Below are 14,973 nucleotides of genomic sequence, written 5' to 3' on the forward strand. Positions count from 1 at the left end.
TGCCTTGACTAAGAGTCTCATTTTCCCACGGGGCACTGCTGGAGCTTCTCTCACTCATCCCTCTCATCTCCAGGCCAGTCCAGCCCATATGTGTCCCACCCCAGGCTCAGTCCTTTTGTGGTCTTCCAGTAGCGGCTGGGTGCCCAAGGGCTGAGACCGCCGGTCTCCCACCAGCTGCCTTGGCCCAGAGACCCCTGACCCAAGAGCTCTGCCCCCCACGGGACCTCAGACTGAGATCTCCCCATGCCTAGAGCAGAGTTCTGCGACTTCTCACAGCTCGACGCCCTCGTCTGCCTGGTGCCACATGGAGTGAACTTAGTCAAATTCTAGCGCTTCTGCCCTCTGAGCCATGGTTCCAGATGCCTGGAGTGACAGAGTTGCGGGAACCACAACTCAGCCCAACTGGACCCACGCCCACACACAAGCCACAACCCCACAAGGGCTCATCCTCCTGCAGGATGCAGCAATAAGGGACCATATTGGAAACAGAAAGAGTAGCCCTCACTAGACACTACATCACACCTTGGTTATGGTCTCCTTTCCTCCAGATCTGTGATGAATAAAACTGACTGAGGTAATAATCACATCATGATCATTTTTCAATATTTGAAATAACATACACATATGTATCTCTATTAAACTATTTGCTCTTTTTGTACCATTTCATACATTTAAGAATCATTGTATGTGTTAATCGTATACTTAAATATCTAAGTGTATAACTCTATGTATAAATTTTTTCTTGCTGTGACAAAATACCTGAGCAAAATTACTAAAAGATTTATTTGTGATTTAAGAGGTTCGATCCCCATAGTGGGAGAAGGTAGCAGAGCAGAGCAATTCCCCTCCCGCCATGGCAACCAAGAATTTGGGAGTTTGGAAATAGCCAATGAGCATCTGAACTTTCTTCTCCTTCTTTTATTCTACCTGGATCTCCAGCCCACATGGCAGGGGGTGTTCTTCCTCCATCAGTTATCCCTGGAAAACCTCATAGATGTAACCAAAGTGTGCATTTCTTGTCTCTGGAGAGCCACAGACAACAACCGAGCCATTCCAGCACCATTGATCATAGTAGAGCCGTTCTTCCTGTTCATCCTAATTGTATTTAATCATTGCCATGGGCACTTTAAACTTGGTGGTTAAATTAGCATTATTAAGACTCCATTCCCAAGTGGTGAACTGTACGGAAACAGGAGATTTTAAAAACATGTTCTTTATGCTAAGATGTGTAGCAATACTCATTTAATTTAAGAATATTGTTTTTGTTTTGTTTCTTTTCTGTCAGAGGGGAGAAAAGGATAACTTCAGTGATGTTTAACAGATTTCGCCTTTTAGTATCTTTTGCTTGTTTCAACGCACCAGACCATTCTCAAAGATACTTTGTAACAAATGTGATTCAAATAACCAGACAAATAACTTAAGTAGATCTGATGGCTTCCCTTGTTTCCCTGGTACAGAAAGAAGGTAGGAAGGGGACTCCACTAGCCCTCAGAGTTGGCCCTGCTCTCATCCCTGCATATTGTCAAGGTAGGGCTTGACTTTGGAAAGTCTGTGGAATCTTGCAAGTATTAACTTTTGGCTTCGTGCTTTTCTTTTTTGTAGGACAAAGCACAAGCCAAATTAAAGAGCTATGTGCCCCAAACCATCCCTTCTTGTTCATGGTAATAACAGGAATAGGACCCTTGGAGACACAGAAGGAAGCACATGGAGTCAAGAAAACCAAGCCCAGTGTCTATTCCACTATGAAGTCTGAAGAAAACTTGGTTTCATTAGGAACTAAAAGTAGAAAATTCCTTACGGAAAAAAAATCTAAGGAAAGAGATACGTCTAAAGAAAAGTATTTGGAAGGTTTAAATGATATTTTTTTAATATGTTAACACAAATCATGTTTCTATTTCTTTCATTCCTCCTTCTCCTCCTCCTCTTCCTTTTCCTCCTCCTCTTTCTTGTATAAATAGGGTCTCCTTATGTACCCCTGATTAGGATGGAACTTGTTATATAGACCAGGCTGGACTCAAACTCAGAGATCCACTAGTCTCTGGCTCTTAAGAGCTGTGATTACAAGGATGAGTCAATATGCCTATGCCCCGCTTTCTTCTTTCCACTATGCTCAAATGGAACCTACTAGAATATGAATCCATGGTGATCCTACACTGACAAGGTAGTGACATTATATTTTCAGTAAGGTTAGAGAGCCTCAAATCCAGTTGGCAAACTCATCAACCCCCTCCACCACCAGACACACACATTTCTTTTTGAGGTAGGTTATAAATACCTATCCTAGCTTGTGCACAAATTCTCAGTCTCTCTATCTTTATGGTTCTAGGGCTGTAGCATGTGTCACCAGAACAGATCTTTTGTCCATCTTTATCATTAATTTCCCCATTTCAGCACATACGCTATATTTATAGAGATAATCAAGATAATTTAGGATAGGTAACACTTTAACTTTCCCTATAAGGAAACAGATCTTCTTGGGGGGTGGGGCATTGGTCATCCAGCTCTGTGAAAGTAACTTGGGGGTTGCATACAAATTCTCTTATTCTTAAAAACTCCTTCCTCTTCAAAGTTGCAACCATTCAAGAAGTTGGCAAGTATTTTTAAAATTAACTTTCTTTTCTTCCAGTATCAAAAATTCTCCCTAGAAATAAACTATTAAGACATAGCCAAGTGTGGGGTGCTCACCTGCAATTCACCACACTCTAAAAAGCACTCAGAGGCTGAGGTAAAAGTATGGTGAGTTCAAGGCCATCCTGGGCTACAAAGCAATATAGTTTTTCTAGAATTCAGTTAATTAAATAAAGTGAACCAAGTAAAATCATTTCTATACCTGGAAAGAATTGTATCTTGCATTGAAAAGGCAAAGCATAGCAAGGTAAATTATGTCCAATTGTATCAGGAGGCCACAAACATGTCATTCATTTCCAAGGCTTTTTTCCTTTCTTGTGTTTGTTAGTCACTTTTGCTATGACAAAGTACACAGCCATATTTGGGGGCCTGTGGTGAAGCCAAACATCACAATGCAAGTGGCAGAAGAAAGCTGCTTGCCTCATAGTGGCTAGGAAGCAGAGAGTCAGGGTTGAAGGCAGACACAGGGATCAGAGATTATTACCCCCAAGAATTGTTTTCAGTGACCTCATCTTCATCCTCACAGTATCCTCCGCCATCCACTACTTTATGAACTGACCGATGAATCCCTGGTCAGGTCAGAGCCCTCTCCATCTGATGTGGAGACCAAGCCTTTGACTCGTGACCCTTTTTGGAAACACTGTATCAGACCATGATGGTCTCTTCACTCACTCTTGCCTGTTTTATTTATTCAGATTCACTAAGTCATCAACCTGAGAGGATCTTTGCACACTTGTTCCCTTCTATCCTTTCTGAGACCGGCTTTTCAAACATCCTACGTGAGCACTGGCATCTGTGGCTCATGTGGGAAAGGAGCCTGTGAACCTTTGAAATAAGAGTGCCGGAACTCCTGTCCACGTAGTACTACTTTTGTCATTGGCAGGTGGGACATTGTTTCTCACTCACTGAGCTTTGTAGCCCCTTCTCATTCCCATCTCTCATTCACAGCTGTCTCAATGATTTTGGTGCCTGGTTTAAAAAGTCCTTGTGGGTTATGGGGAATTGCCCTGAGAGCTTTAATATGCAAACTTCAGGGGATGGCAAAGGTATCGTGGATGTAGTTGATTGGATAGATTCATTAGTGCTGGGCTTGCCACAAGCTCAGCAAAATTGACCTGCTACTTTTTCAGTGATATATTATGATGTTTTGTTTACATTATGATTCCTTCTGTTCTAATAAATTCAACCCCAAATTTATTCAATCAAAGAAAAAACACACTCAGTTGTCTCCTGTAGCCAAACAGCTCAGAGGTGGGACTGTGTTCATGAGCAGCTCTGCACGGTGCAAGTGATGCTAAAAGGACTCCTAATGTACTCCTTGGAGGTCTTGTCTTTTTTCTTTTTTGGTGTTGAGCTGTCCCTACGAAAGCTCTCCTCTCAAACCCACAAGGTGGCCGCAGAGACTCCACAGCACACATATCTCTTCTATTCCTCTTGTACAAGGAACATGTGTAGTGTAAACATTAGCCTCACATTAGTTAGGATACTAGGTTTCCTGTGTATCTGGAAATAGGAGAGACCCTGGAGATCAGTTGTGCTTTTCCCCAGGGCCATTGCAAAAGCATCCTGGTGTTTGGTTGCCACTGCTGTTGCTTGGCTACAGAACCTTGATTCCTACTGGATATTCTCCATCCTCCTTATAAGCATGAGCTTCAGGACTGAATTTTGGTTCATTCTCATCTTGGACTCTTTCCTCTCAAATACAATTATCTTGACATAAATATGTCATACAATTTAGGGCAAGATGAGGAAAGTCAGCTGGAGCTTCTTATGAAGCATCTCCCCGCACTTGAGCAGGATACTGAAGAATAGATAACCTCTTGGCTTAGAGACTGGTGTCTGGGGGCAAGGCCAGCAGACATTGTTACTGTTTAGTGAGTAGAGGGGACATAGCTCAAGGGCCAAGTATAAAAGCTGGTATGCTGCGGATGATCTCACAGACAGATGGAAGGGACCAAGGGCATCAGTGACACCTCAGAGCCCCAGGATTAAATAATATGGGAGCTACCTTCAGACTTCTTATAATGTGGGCCAACAAATCCTTGCCCATGAAATTCTTTTGTGTTATACTTTCTTACTAAAAGAGAAAGTTGTTTTTTTGCTGCCTTGTGATCTCCTGGTCTATAGTGGGAAGCTCCATTGTTTTATCTTTTATAGTGAGTTCAACTGAAAGCATTCTAATAGTCCCTGAACAGTCACCATGGGAAGGTGGTGTGTGATTGGCTACAGCCTGGATGACCCAAATCTCTTTCTTCTACTACTTGGGCCAGCTTACCTTATCTGAGCTCATGGGCTGAACATGGAAGGTGAAGAATATTCACTAAGCAATGAGAACATAGGTCCCATAAAATACTGAAATAGATACTGAAGCAAAAATTCTGGATTTTATTCTGCAATATTTTATGCTTTTGAATAAACCCTTCTCCCAGTGTTTCAGACAGGGCACACAATGGGTGTGTGTGTGTGTGTGTGTGTGTGTGTGTGTGTGTGTGTACTTGGTCTGATGGTTCAGCAAAAGCGACTCTGCAAATGCTTTAGACCAAGGATGGACCTGCTAATAATATTAATTCATGTCAATACCCCATGAAGCCTTTCCCTTAGGGTCTTTGATCTCCAGCTTTGGGCCATAAGCCATTTTGAGATTACACCAAACACAAATGTGACCCATAGCTGTACAGATTCCATTGCTTGGCTGGAAGAGCCCCCAGGTCATCTTTTGGTAGGCAGAGTCACCCCTCATGCCCTAGGGTTCTGGCCTTTATCTCATGTACTCCTTGAGGTTTAGTTGTCTATGGCTCTCAAGATCAATGTGGTATCTAGAAAGGGGGCCCGGGTCCTGCTCTGTCTAGTGATTCCTGTCCTGTTGACTGGAATTCTTTGTCAGGAGAGTTTTGTGGTCAGTTATTTAAGAGCAGAGGGGTTAGTTTGTGAAGCCCTGGAGACTGGTATGCTTTGTGTAAACAAAGCTATTCCTGCTTCATCCCTTCTGCATCGAATGTGCACCAACATCTGAAGATTTCAAAGGGAAATGCAAAACTTGGAAGGATTTCTGTATTTCTGCATGTGAACTTAGGCAACTTTACTGTAGCAAGATAAACTAATCAGTATTAAACTGCTTCTCTTCAAAGCCATTTTCTCTGTGGCTTCACAGACTAGCACTTTTACCTAGATACAATTTGCATGAGTACACTTGTTTTTGCGTAAGAAAGCTTCTTTATTAATTCAGATTGGGTTTCAGAAGAGAAGGAAACACAGAGAATTCTAAGAACCTTTACTGGAGAGTCAGGAGGGTTACTCAGGGTCAACTATTTCAGTCAACGAGTGCCCCATGTCTCTTACCATCACTTTTCTGCACTGACTGGACCACCCTAATGGCTTTTCCATCCAGAGAGCTTCCAGAACTGACTCCACAGACACACCCTGCATCTGCCTGCGCCTCTAATTTCCCCATGAGTCCTCTCCCCACTCTGTGCCCTTGCCTTTGCTGTGCTGGATCAATGGATTCTCCAACGATTTTTCTTGCAAAAAGAAAGCAGAAAAAGATACTCCCTGTGATAGCTCTCCTTACTATTCCCTTCAAATGTCTACAAGCAAGCAAGCAAACAAACAAACAACAAAAAACCCCACAAAACAAAACAAAACCCATGGATGGCTGCCATCTAGCAAGATTAAATTATCAGTTCTTTCCCATTGCTTGAAGGAGACAGTCATGTTTGATGTAATTAAACATGAGTATTTGTTCTTGTTTTGCATTTTACTTTTTATTGGATGTTTTATTTGCATTTCAGATGTTATCCCCTTTCCCCATTTCCTGCCCCAGGAACCCCCATCCCATCCCACCTCCTCCTGCTTCTATGAGGTTGTGCCCCACCCACCTACCGGTCCACTCCCACCTCCCCACCCACGGATTTCCCCACACTGGGGCATCCAGCCTTCACTGAACCAAGGACTTCTTCTCCCACCTATGCCCGACAGACAAGGCTATCCTTCCCTACATATACAGCTGGAGCCATGGGTCCCTCCCTGTGTGCTTCCAGGCTGGTGGTTTAGACCCTGGGAGCTCTCATTGGTTGGTATTGTTGCTCTCCCCATAGGGCCACAAACCCTTTCTGCTCCTTCAGTCTTTCTCTAACTCCTTCACTGGGAACCCCTTGATCAGTTCAATGGTTAGCTGTGAGCATCTGCCTCTGTATATGTCAGGCTCTGGCAGACCTCTAAGGAGACAGCTATATCAGGCTCCTGTCAGCATGCACTTCCTGACATCCACATCAGCGTCTACCCTGGTGACTGCACATGGGATGGAGACCCAGGTGGAACAGTCTCCAGACGGCCTCTCCTTCAGTTTCTGTCCCATGCTTTGTCTCCATATTTTCTCCCATGAATGGTTTGTTACTCCTTCTAAGAAGGAGCGAAGCACCCAAGTCAGGTGGCTCCTTTCCCCTTCTCCTGCTCACTGTCAGGTTCATTCCTTGGACTGACACGAGGGCAAGTAATGGCATAGGAGAATTTAGCCTCAAATGCCTGTTGTTTCCAGCACATATCTGGCTAATTTATTTCAAAAGGCTTCTGCTCTTATGAAGTTTAATCGAGTTGATGCCTCTTAAAGGAATCGCTTAATCAAAAAAAAAAAAAAAAAAAAAAAAAAAAAAAAAAAAAAAAAAAAAGGGGGGGGGGATTATTTGTGCAGCTGCCCTGAGGTTTCTGCTCCATCAAAGGAATGACTTTTGGCCTTGCTGCCAGAGTCCTTTCACACAAAATGGTCAAGCTCCTCATCTGGGCGGTGCCAGGCTTGAGTTTCAGGAGCAGGCCATGGCAACTCTGCCTCGATGTCATTTCTGCATCTGGGATGTCAGTACCTGTGGGGAACCAAGCAACCAGGGCTGAACTTTCAGATACTTTGGTTGTCCATATATTTTGTTTGGGGGTTTGCAAGGCCTTGAAGGCTATTTCAAGGTGTTTCTGAAAATGCCCTCAGAGAAATGAGAAAACCCCACCAGTGTCCTGTGTGAGATTGGTTGGAGCTCTGGGCATGTTAATGACTTGCTGAGGTTTTAACACTACAGACCCTGGGGCCTTCACCACCTTAAGTGGTCCTTTGCGGGCATCCTTCAGGGAGGAAGGGGGCGGGGTATCTGGGGATAGATACATCCGCACAAAGCAGCGCGTTTCCCCCACCAAAGCCCTGAGAGGCGGAAGAACCAGAGCTCAGCATCTGGCTCATGTTCAAGCGCTCACCGAGCAGGCTCCAGGCAGCTTTGGGTCATTCTGAGCCCATTCTGCCTAGCAGCGAATGCAGGGGCAAGCGCGGTCACCACCTGCAGGCCGGGGGCGGGGCAAGCCACACATGCTGAGGGACTTGGAGGCCCGGGAAAAGCCAGGAGTTAGAAAAATGTGACCCCGCGACCCTGAACGCTGCCAGGCTCTTTTGCCTGCGCTTCACCTGCTTGTAAGCGCCCAGCTGCTAGTCGGCCATGGCCAGCCCTGCGCCCTTAGTGGCTTCCATCAGCCACCAAATGGTGGCTCTGCAGACCCTGCAGCTACTACAGCAGGAGTGGGGCTGGGGCGATGGTCCTAGCGCCCCAGGGAGCCCGCGCGGCCCGGACCACGTGCCCATCGCTCAGGCTCGTCGCTCAGGCCAGATGCGGACCCGGAGGGGGCTGGGGCGCGGGAGCATAGGAGCGCGGGGCTCCCCCGAGGCAGGCGGGCTGCGGGGCGCAGAGGGGGGCGCCGAGCTGCTGCCCTTCCCGCGGGACCGCGGCCCCTGTACCTTGGCTCGGATGGCGATGCGCAGCGCTCTGGCTCGCGTAGTGGACTCGACCTCGGAGCTGGTCAGCGTAGAGCAGACTCTGCTTGGGCCTCTCCAGCAGGAGCGGCCCTTCCCTGTCCACCTGAAGGTGAGTCTGCCCTACCTTCCTCTCTGGGTTGCAGTGCCTGGATGAAGTGAATGGAGTCCAAGCAGGGTGTGGTTAACCTGCTGTGGGCAGAAAGGGGATGGGGGCAAAAGGAGACACACACTGAGGACTGAGCATGTGGGATGGAGAGCTTGAGAACTAATTACCTGGGGTGGCACTAGACCTGGATATCTCTCTCTCTCTCTCTCTCTCTCTCTCTCTCTCTCTCTCTCTCTCTCTCTCTCTCTCTCTCTCTGTGTGTGTGTGTGTGTGTAGGGGCAGGTGTGTGTGCATCAGGTGCGGCATGAGGAGAAAGCCTTGTCAAGACCTGCCTGTCACAGGAATCATTTTTCTAGCTGTTGAGGTCAGCTGCCCTACCACTTCCTCCAAGTTTACAATCTTCCTTTAAAGCTTTGAGTGCACCTCAAGTCCCCAAGCTGCATATATTTTGACAACATCATGCACGTTTAAAGTTGCTTCACACTCGTGAATCACAATTCTTTTGCATGAATCCAATTCCCCACGGAGCACAAACACCCCACAAAATCAACTCAAATCCTTATGAAGTGGGCTGGGGGCAGGTGGTCCCAGATGTTGACAAGCTTGCTAATAGTACTTACCAGAGACTTCTGCTAAATCAGCCAGCTCATATGTGTGGGGCAGAACTGGGAAGAGACCTGAGGTAGGTTAGGGTCTAGGGTTTTGGGGTTCAGTCTTGACCTTGCCATTAACTAATGTAATAATTGGCTGCGCTAGTTAGATTTTAATGACTTGACACAGCTAGAGTCATCAGAGAAGAGAAAACTTGAATTAAGAAAGTGCCACCATCAGATTGCCTGTAGGCAAGGCTGTGGGGGCATTTTCTTGATTAATGACTGATATGAGAGAGTAGAGGAGAGAGCCCAGAACCCACTGGGCAGGCAGTGCCACCCCTGGGCAGCTGGTCCTGGGTTGTGTAAGCAGCACTCCTCCATGCCTTCTGCTTCAGTTCCTGCCTCCGGTTCCTGCCCTGACTTCTTCATGAAGAGCTACAAACTGTAAAAGGAAATAAACCCTTTCCTCCTCAAGTTACTTTTGGTCATTGGGTTTATTACAGCAACAGAAAGCAGACTAGGTCACTGTATTAGGGCCACAACTTTTTGAGTCCTGTTGGCTCTCAAGCTGTGGCCAGGAGCACCATCTCATGCATTTACTTAGGAGTCTGGAGGAGGTGGGGTGTTGAGAGTTTGGTGCATTCCTTAAGGGTTGATGATGTTCTTACTTCACAAGCCAAAGTTGGGAAAACATGCAGTGTATTAAGTTGCATCATATGGTGTAAAGAATTCAAATCAAATGTCACCAAGCAGTGTCTAAGGTGTCTCTCTTCCTTTTTCCCTCCCAAGAAAATATATAAAATCTGGCAATGTATGACATTGTCGGTTGTGAGTTACATACTAATTTTATTGATTTTTAACGTACGCAAAGAATATGTATCTTAGAACTGATGAATTTTCAGGTGCTGTGTAATATTAGAAATGTGTTAGAAATATATGTGTGTATTAGTTGCATTGGGGTCACTGATACCCAAACCCTGATAGAAACAACTTAAAGGAGAAGTTTATTTTGGTCTAGCCTTCACCTCTTTACTCTTTCATGAAGGGCCCCAATCATGTCAGGCAAAGCACTCTCCCCCACGGAATTTTTCCCTCAGGGACAGATACATTTTTGACCCACGGTTGCAAAGAGATTTTAGTCCATCCTCTGAGGGAAGGCATGGTGGAACAGCTTCTTGGTGGCCAAACATCATGAGGACTAGGAAGCAGGGAAGGGCATGGGCAAGTGAGGGCTGGGGCTGTGTTTTAGTCAGGGTTTAATTCCTGCACAAAACATCATGACTGAGAAGCAAATTTGGGGAGGAAAGGGTTTATTACACTTCTTCCACATTGCTGTTCATCACCAAAGGAAGTCAGGACTGGAACTCAGGCAGGTCAGAAAGCAGGAGCTGATGCAGAGCCATGGAGAGATGTTACTTACTGGCTTGCTTCCCCTGGCTTGCTCAGCTTGCTTGCTTTCTTTCTTTCTTTCTTTCTTTCTTTCGTTCTTTCTTTCTTTCTTCCTTCCTTCCTTCCTTCCTTCCTTCCTTTCTTTCTTTCTTTCTTATGTGAAAATCGTTATTGTATATTTTATTTACATTTCAGATGCCATCCCCTTTCCCCATTTCCCCTTCCTAGAAAACCCCTATCCCATTCTCACTTATGCTTTTTTTTTTTCTTTTTCCAGACAAGGTTTCTCTGTGTAGCCCTGGCTGTCCTGGAACTCACTCTGTAGACCAGGCTGGTCTCGAACTCAGAAATCCGCCTGCCTCTGCCTCCCAAGTGCTGGGATTAAAGGCGTGCACCACCACTGCCCGGCCACTTATGCTTTTATACTATTATTTTTTAATGTTAATCAAAGGCTTTATAAGTTTGGTAATGCTCAATATCAATCAGAAGTATAACCCAATACCCAACCTAGATATATCAACTATCTTTGACTGGCGGGGACACACAAACATCCACCTCCATGTCCTCCTGCCTTGTCACCTAGCTCCTCCTCTCCTTCTCCTCCTCTCCTTACTTCTCCCACCTTAGCTACTCCTACATATCACCCTTCCTGTTAAAATAAAACTTTTCTCTTAGAATACAATTAGAGCATAACTATACCAATTTGTGTCAGTAAGATACAAGATAGACCTAATACCCAGTCCATCATTTTGTTGACTAAACAGAACCTCTGTTGTCCCTCCTAACTAAAAGACTTAATTCTGAACCTGGCTTTTTTTCTTGGCTTTAGAATGAATGTCAGCTGAAAACCATCCTCTCAAACCTTTTCTCTCAGAGTAAATGGCCGGGATTGGCTATGAGACAATAAGTCTTCAACCAGTCAGAAATCCAGAATGAATGAGTTAACTGAAATTAAGGGAAGCACAAAGCATAGCTTCTAAAACTTAGCCAAATTATAGAGACTGCTGAGCACCTGGACAGTCCCTATACTACAAAACGTTGGAGCATCTGATCTTCAGCCTTCTGGCCCAGGATCATCTGACAGACTTAGTGATGCAGAATTATTAAGGGCTGATTACTCTGTCTAGGCAGATATAATCAGTTGACTATTCTGCAAGTGTGTATTTTTCTGGACAGTAATTTGTCTGTAGATGAAAAGAGGCAATTCTTACCTAGTGGCTGTCTCACCACAACTGGAGTAACTCCAAAGATGCTCAATTTCTTCTTAGAATCCAAGACAGGAAGCTGTCAGGAGCAGACAGGTCTCTAATCAAAATAGACATTAATACAGAAATGTTTGTAACGTCAATTCTGTGGACTTCTGACATTTTGAAAACCAACTATCCATGTAAGGCAATCTGGGCTGTTGTCTGTTAACTCCTCTCAGCTATTTCTAAATAAAATATAGATAACACCCTAATAATAAACTTAGAGCCATGAATTTGCTATAGGCCCTTAACTCACAAGCTAACCATCTCAAATCAGTTTAAAAAGTTAAAGAAGGACTGGGTCTAAGCCTTATATTCCTAAATGTGTTATATAGGCACAATGCCTATGAGAGTAACAATATTAATCTCACTTTTATATCAATAAGAAGCTGATACCAATGAAGACCTTAAATTTGAAATCAAAGTGAATTTTGTACCATTTTAGAAATTATAATTTCATTTTAATAACAATTATAAATATTTCTACCAATAGGTTATGGCTATGCAATAAATCCTAGCTAATCCTCCCTGTTCCAACAAAACCACTACTTTTCCCTAGAAAGACAGCCCAATATTAATCACTCAGTCCCCAAGCCCAGGGAATAGGGGCACCGACTCTTCATTAACTTCTTCAAGCTGATTATGAGCCTTGAAATATTAGAAGAGGGGTGGGGGAAAGAGTAAATTGATAAGCCTCTGACACTGTGTCTTCTCTGCATCCAGCTGGAATTCCAGGACATCAGAGGTTCGAGCAGGTCTGCTCAGCTTGCTTGATGAGTAGATACACCAAGGCTATGTATTCTGCAATATACAATTCTCAAAACAAATTTTAGTATCAAGATAATTGTTTGTTTGAATTCTGGAATCTAGTCTTCTGGTGGCCTGGCTCTTTCATGTCTAATCCATATAATTCTGGGAGTTTCTATGAGGGTGTACTGCCACCATCCTCCCATTTTCACCTCCCTGCTCTTAAATTCCCCAACACTAGGGAATCCAAACTTTCAGGCACCAAGGCCCTCTACTTTCATTGATGCCTAACCCCTTACCCCATCCCCCCTCCTCCAATTACTATGAGGGTGTGCTCCCACCATCCTCTCATTCCCACCTCCCTGCTCTTCAAATTCCCCAACACTAGGGAATCCAACTTTCAGGTACCTAGGCTGTACCTAGTGGAAGGTACAACTTCTACTGATGCCTGGCAAGGCCGCCCTCAACTACCTATACAAGTGGAGCCATGAGTCCCTCCCTTTGTGTTCTCAGGCTGGAGATTTTAGAATGGCTACTCCAGCTTGTTTCTTAGGGCCGTTTGATTGAAAAATTGTTTTCCAGCCTTTTACTCTAAGGTAGAGTCTGTCTTTGTCACTGAGGAGGGTTTCCTGTATGCAGCAAAATGCTGGGTCCTGTTTATGTATTCAGTCCATTAGCCTATGTCTTTTAATTGGGGAATTGAGTCCGGTGATGTTAAGAGATATTAAGGAACAGTGATTGTTGCTTCTTGTTATTTTTGTTATTAGAGGAGAAATTATCTTTGTGTGGCTATCTTCTTTTGGATTTGTTGGAAGGGGGTTGCTTTCTTGCTCTTTCTAGGGTATAATTTCCCTCCTTGTATTGGAGCTTTCCCGCTATTGTCCTTTGTAGTGCTGGGTTTGTGGAAAGATAATGTGTAAATTGGTTTTGTCGTGGAATATCTTGGTTTCTCCATCTGTGGTAATTGAGAGTTTTGCTGGGTATAGTATCCTGGGCTGGCATTTGTGTTCTCTTAGGGTCTGTATTACATCTGTCCAGCATCTTCTAGCTTTTATAGTATCTGGTGAGAAGTCTGGTATAATTCTGATAGGTCTGCCTTTATATGTTACTTGGCCTTTCTCCCTTACTGCATTTAATATTCTTTCTTTGTGCACTTGGTGTTTTGATTATTATGTGACAGGAGGTATTTCTTTTCTGGTCTAGTCTATTTGGTGTTCTATAAGGCTTCTTGTATGTTTATGGGCATCTCTTTCTTTAGATTAGAGAAGTTTTCTTTTATAATTTTGTTGAAGATATTTATTGGCCCCTTAAGTTGGGAATCTTCACTCTCATCTATACCTATTATCCTTAGGTTTGGTCTCCTCATTGTGTCCTGGTTTTCCTGGATTTTTTGTGTTAAGAACTTTTTGCATTTTGCATTTTCTTTGACAGTTGTGTCAATATTTTCCATGGTATCTTCTGCACCTGAGATTCTCTCTTCTATCTCTTGTATTCTGTTGGTGATGCTTGTGTCTGTGACTCCTGATTTCTTTCCTAGTCTCCCTTTGTGAATTCTTGATTGTTTCTACTTCCATTTTTATGTCCTGGATGGTTTTGTTCAATTCCTTCACCTGTTTGGTTGTGTTCTCTTGTAATTCTTTAAGGGATTTTTGTGTTTCCTCTTTAAGGGCTTCTACCTGTCTACCTGTGTTCTTCTCAAATTCTTTGAGAGTGTTATTTATGTTTTTCTTAAAGTCCTCTATCATCATCATTAGAAGTGATTTTAAATCTAAATCTTGCTTTCCTAGTGATATGGGGAATTCAGGAGTTTCTTGTGTGGGAAAACTAGGTTCTACTGATGCCAAATACCCTGGGTTACTGATGCTTATGTTCTTGTGCTTGCCTTTTGCCATCTGAATCTCCTTAGTGCTACCTGCCTTGTCTCTGACTGGAGCCTGTCTTTCCTATTATCTTGGTTGTATCAGAACTGTGTGGGGTGGGTGTTACTACTGGGGTAAGAGCTGGGGCCCAAAATGAGCTGGGGCCCAAAATCTGCTCAGTGCTCCGGGCCAGGAGTGACTTCCTGGGTCCTTGTGGGTCCCAGTTACTCCCTATTTGGGGCGAGCATTGCAGTCTGCTTACCTAAGGTAATGCCAGGGTTAGAGCACCTGTGAGCCTCGCTTCCTCTGGGTTCTTAGAGATTGGGGGCAGAGCTGCTGCCCGGGATCTGCTCAATACTTAGGCCCAGACCCTCAGCTTGCTTTCTTATAGAACCCAGGACTACCAGCCCAGGGATCCTACCATTGTAGTATCCACCTACGGTGGGACCTCCCTCCTTGATCATTAATTGAGAAAATGCCTTACAGCTGGGTCTCATGGAGGCATTTGCTCAACTGAAGCTCCCTTCTCTGTGATGACTCCAGCTTGTGTCAAGTTGACACAAAACCAGCCAGTACAGGCTGGTCTTTTTAATCTTCAAAGGACTATGTCCAACATGCA

At 44.4% G+C, this 14,973-nt stretch overlaps 1 protein-coding gene and 1 long non-coding RNA gene across 2 annotated transcripts in view; one reads left to right on the forward strand and one right to left on the reverse strand.

Annotated features, from left to right (window-relative positions):
• LOC143441703 (uncharacterized) overlaps positions 1 to 8,533 on the reverse strand; it is a 21,034-nt gene extending 12,501 nt beyond the window's left edge. Inside the window, exon 1 of the long non-coding RNA XR_013109327.1 lies at positions 8,396 to 8,533. This is a non-coding gene — a long non-coding RNA (uncharacterized LOC143441703). The remainder of the gene's footprint in view (positions 1 to 8,395) is intronic.
• Dleu7 (deleted in lymphocytic leukemia 7) overlaps positions 7,792 to 14,973 on the forward strand; it is a 25,456-nt gene continuing 18,274 nt past the window's right edge. The window contains exon 1 of the mRNA XM_034498448.2: positions 7,792 to 8,522. Within this exon, the coding sequence (XP_034354339.1) occupies positions 8,100 to 8,522 (423 nt within the window). The 5' untranslated portion in view covers positions 7,792 to 8,099. The remainder of the gene's footprint in view (positions 8,523 to 14,973) is intronic.

Source organism: Arvicanthis niloticus, chromosome 3, assembly GCF_011762505.2.
Source record: "Arvicanthis niloticus isolate mArvNil1 chromosome 3, mArvNil1.pat.X, whole genome shotgun sequence".
Classification (NCBI taxonomy): domain Eukaryota; kingdom Metazoa; phylum Chordata; class Mammalia; order Rodentia; family Muridae; genus Arvicanthis; species Arvicanthis niloticus.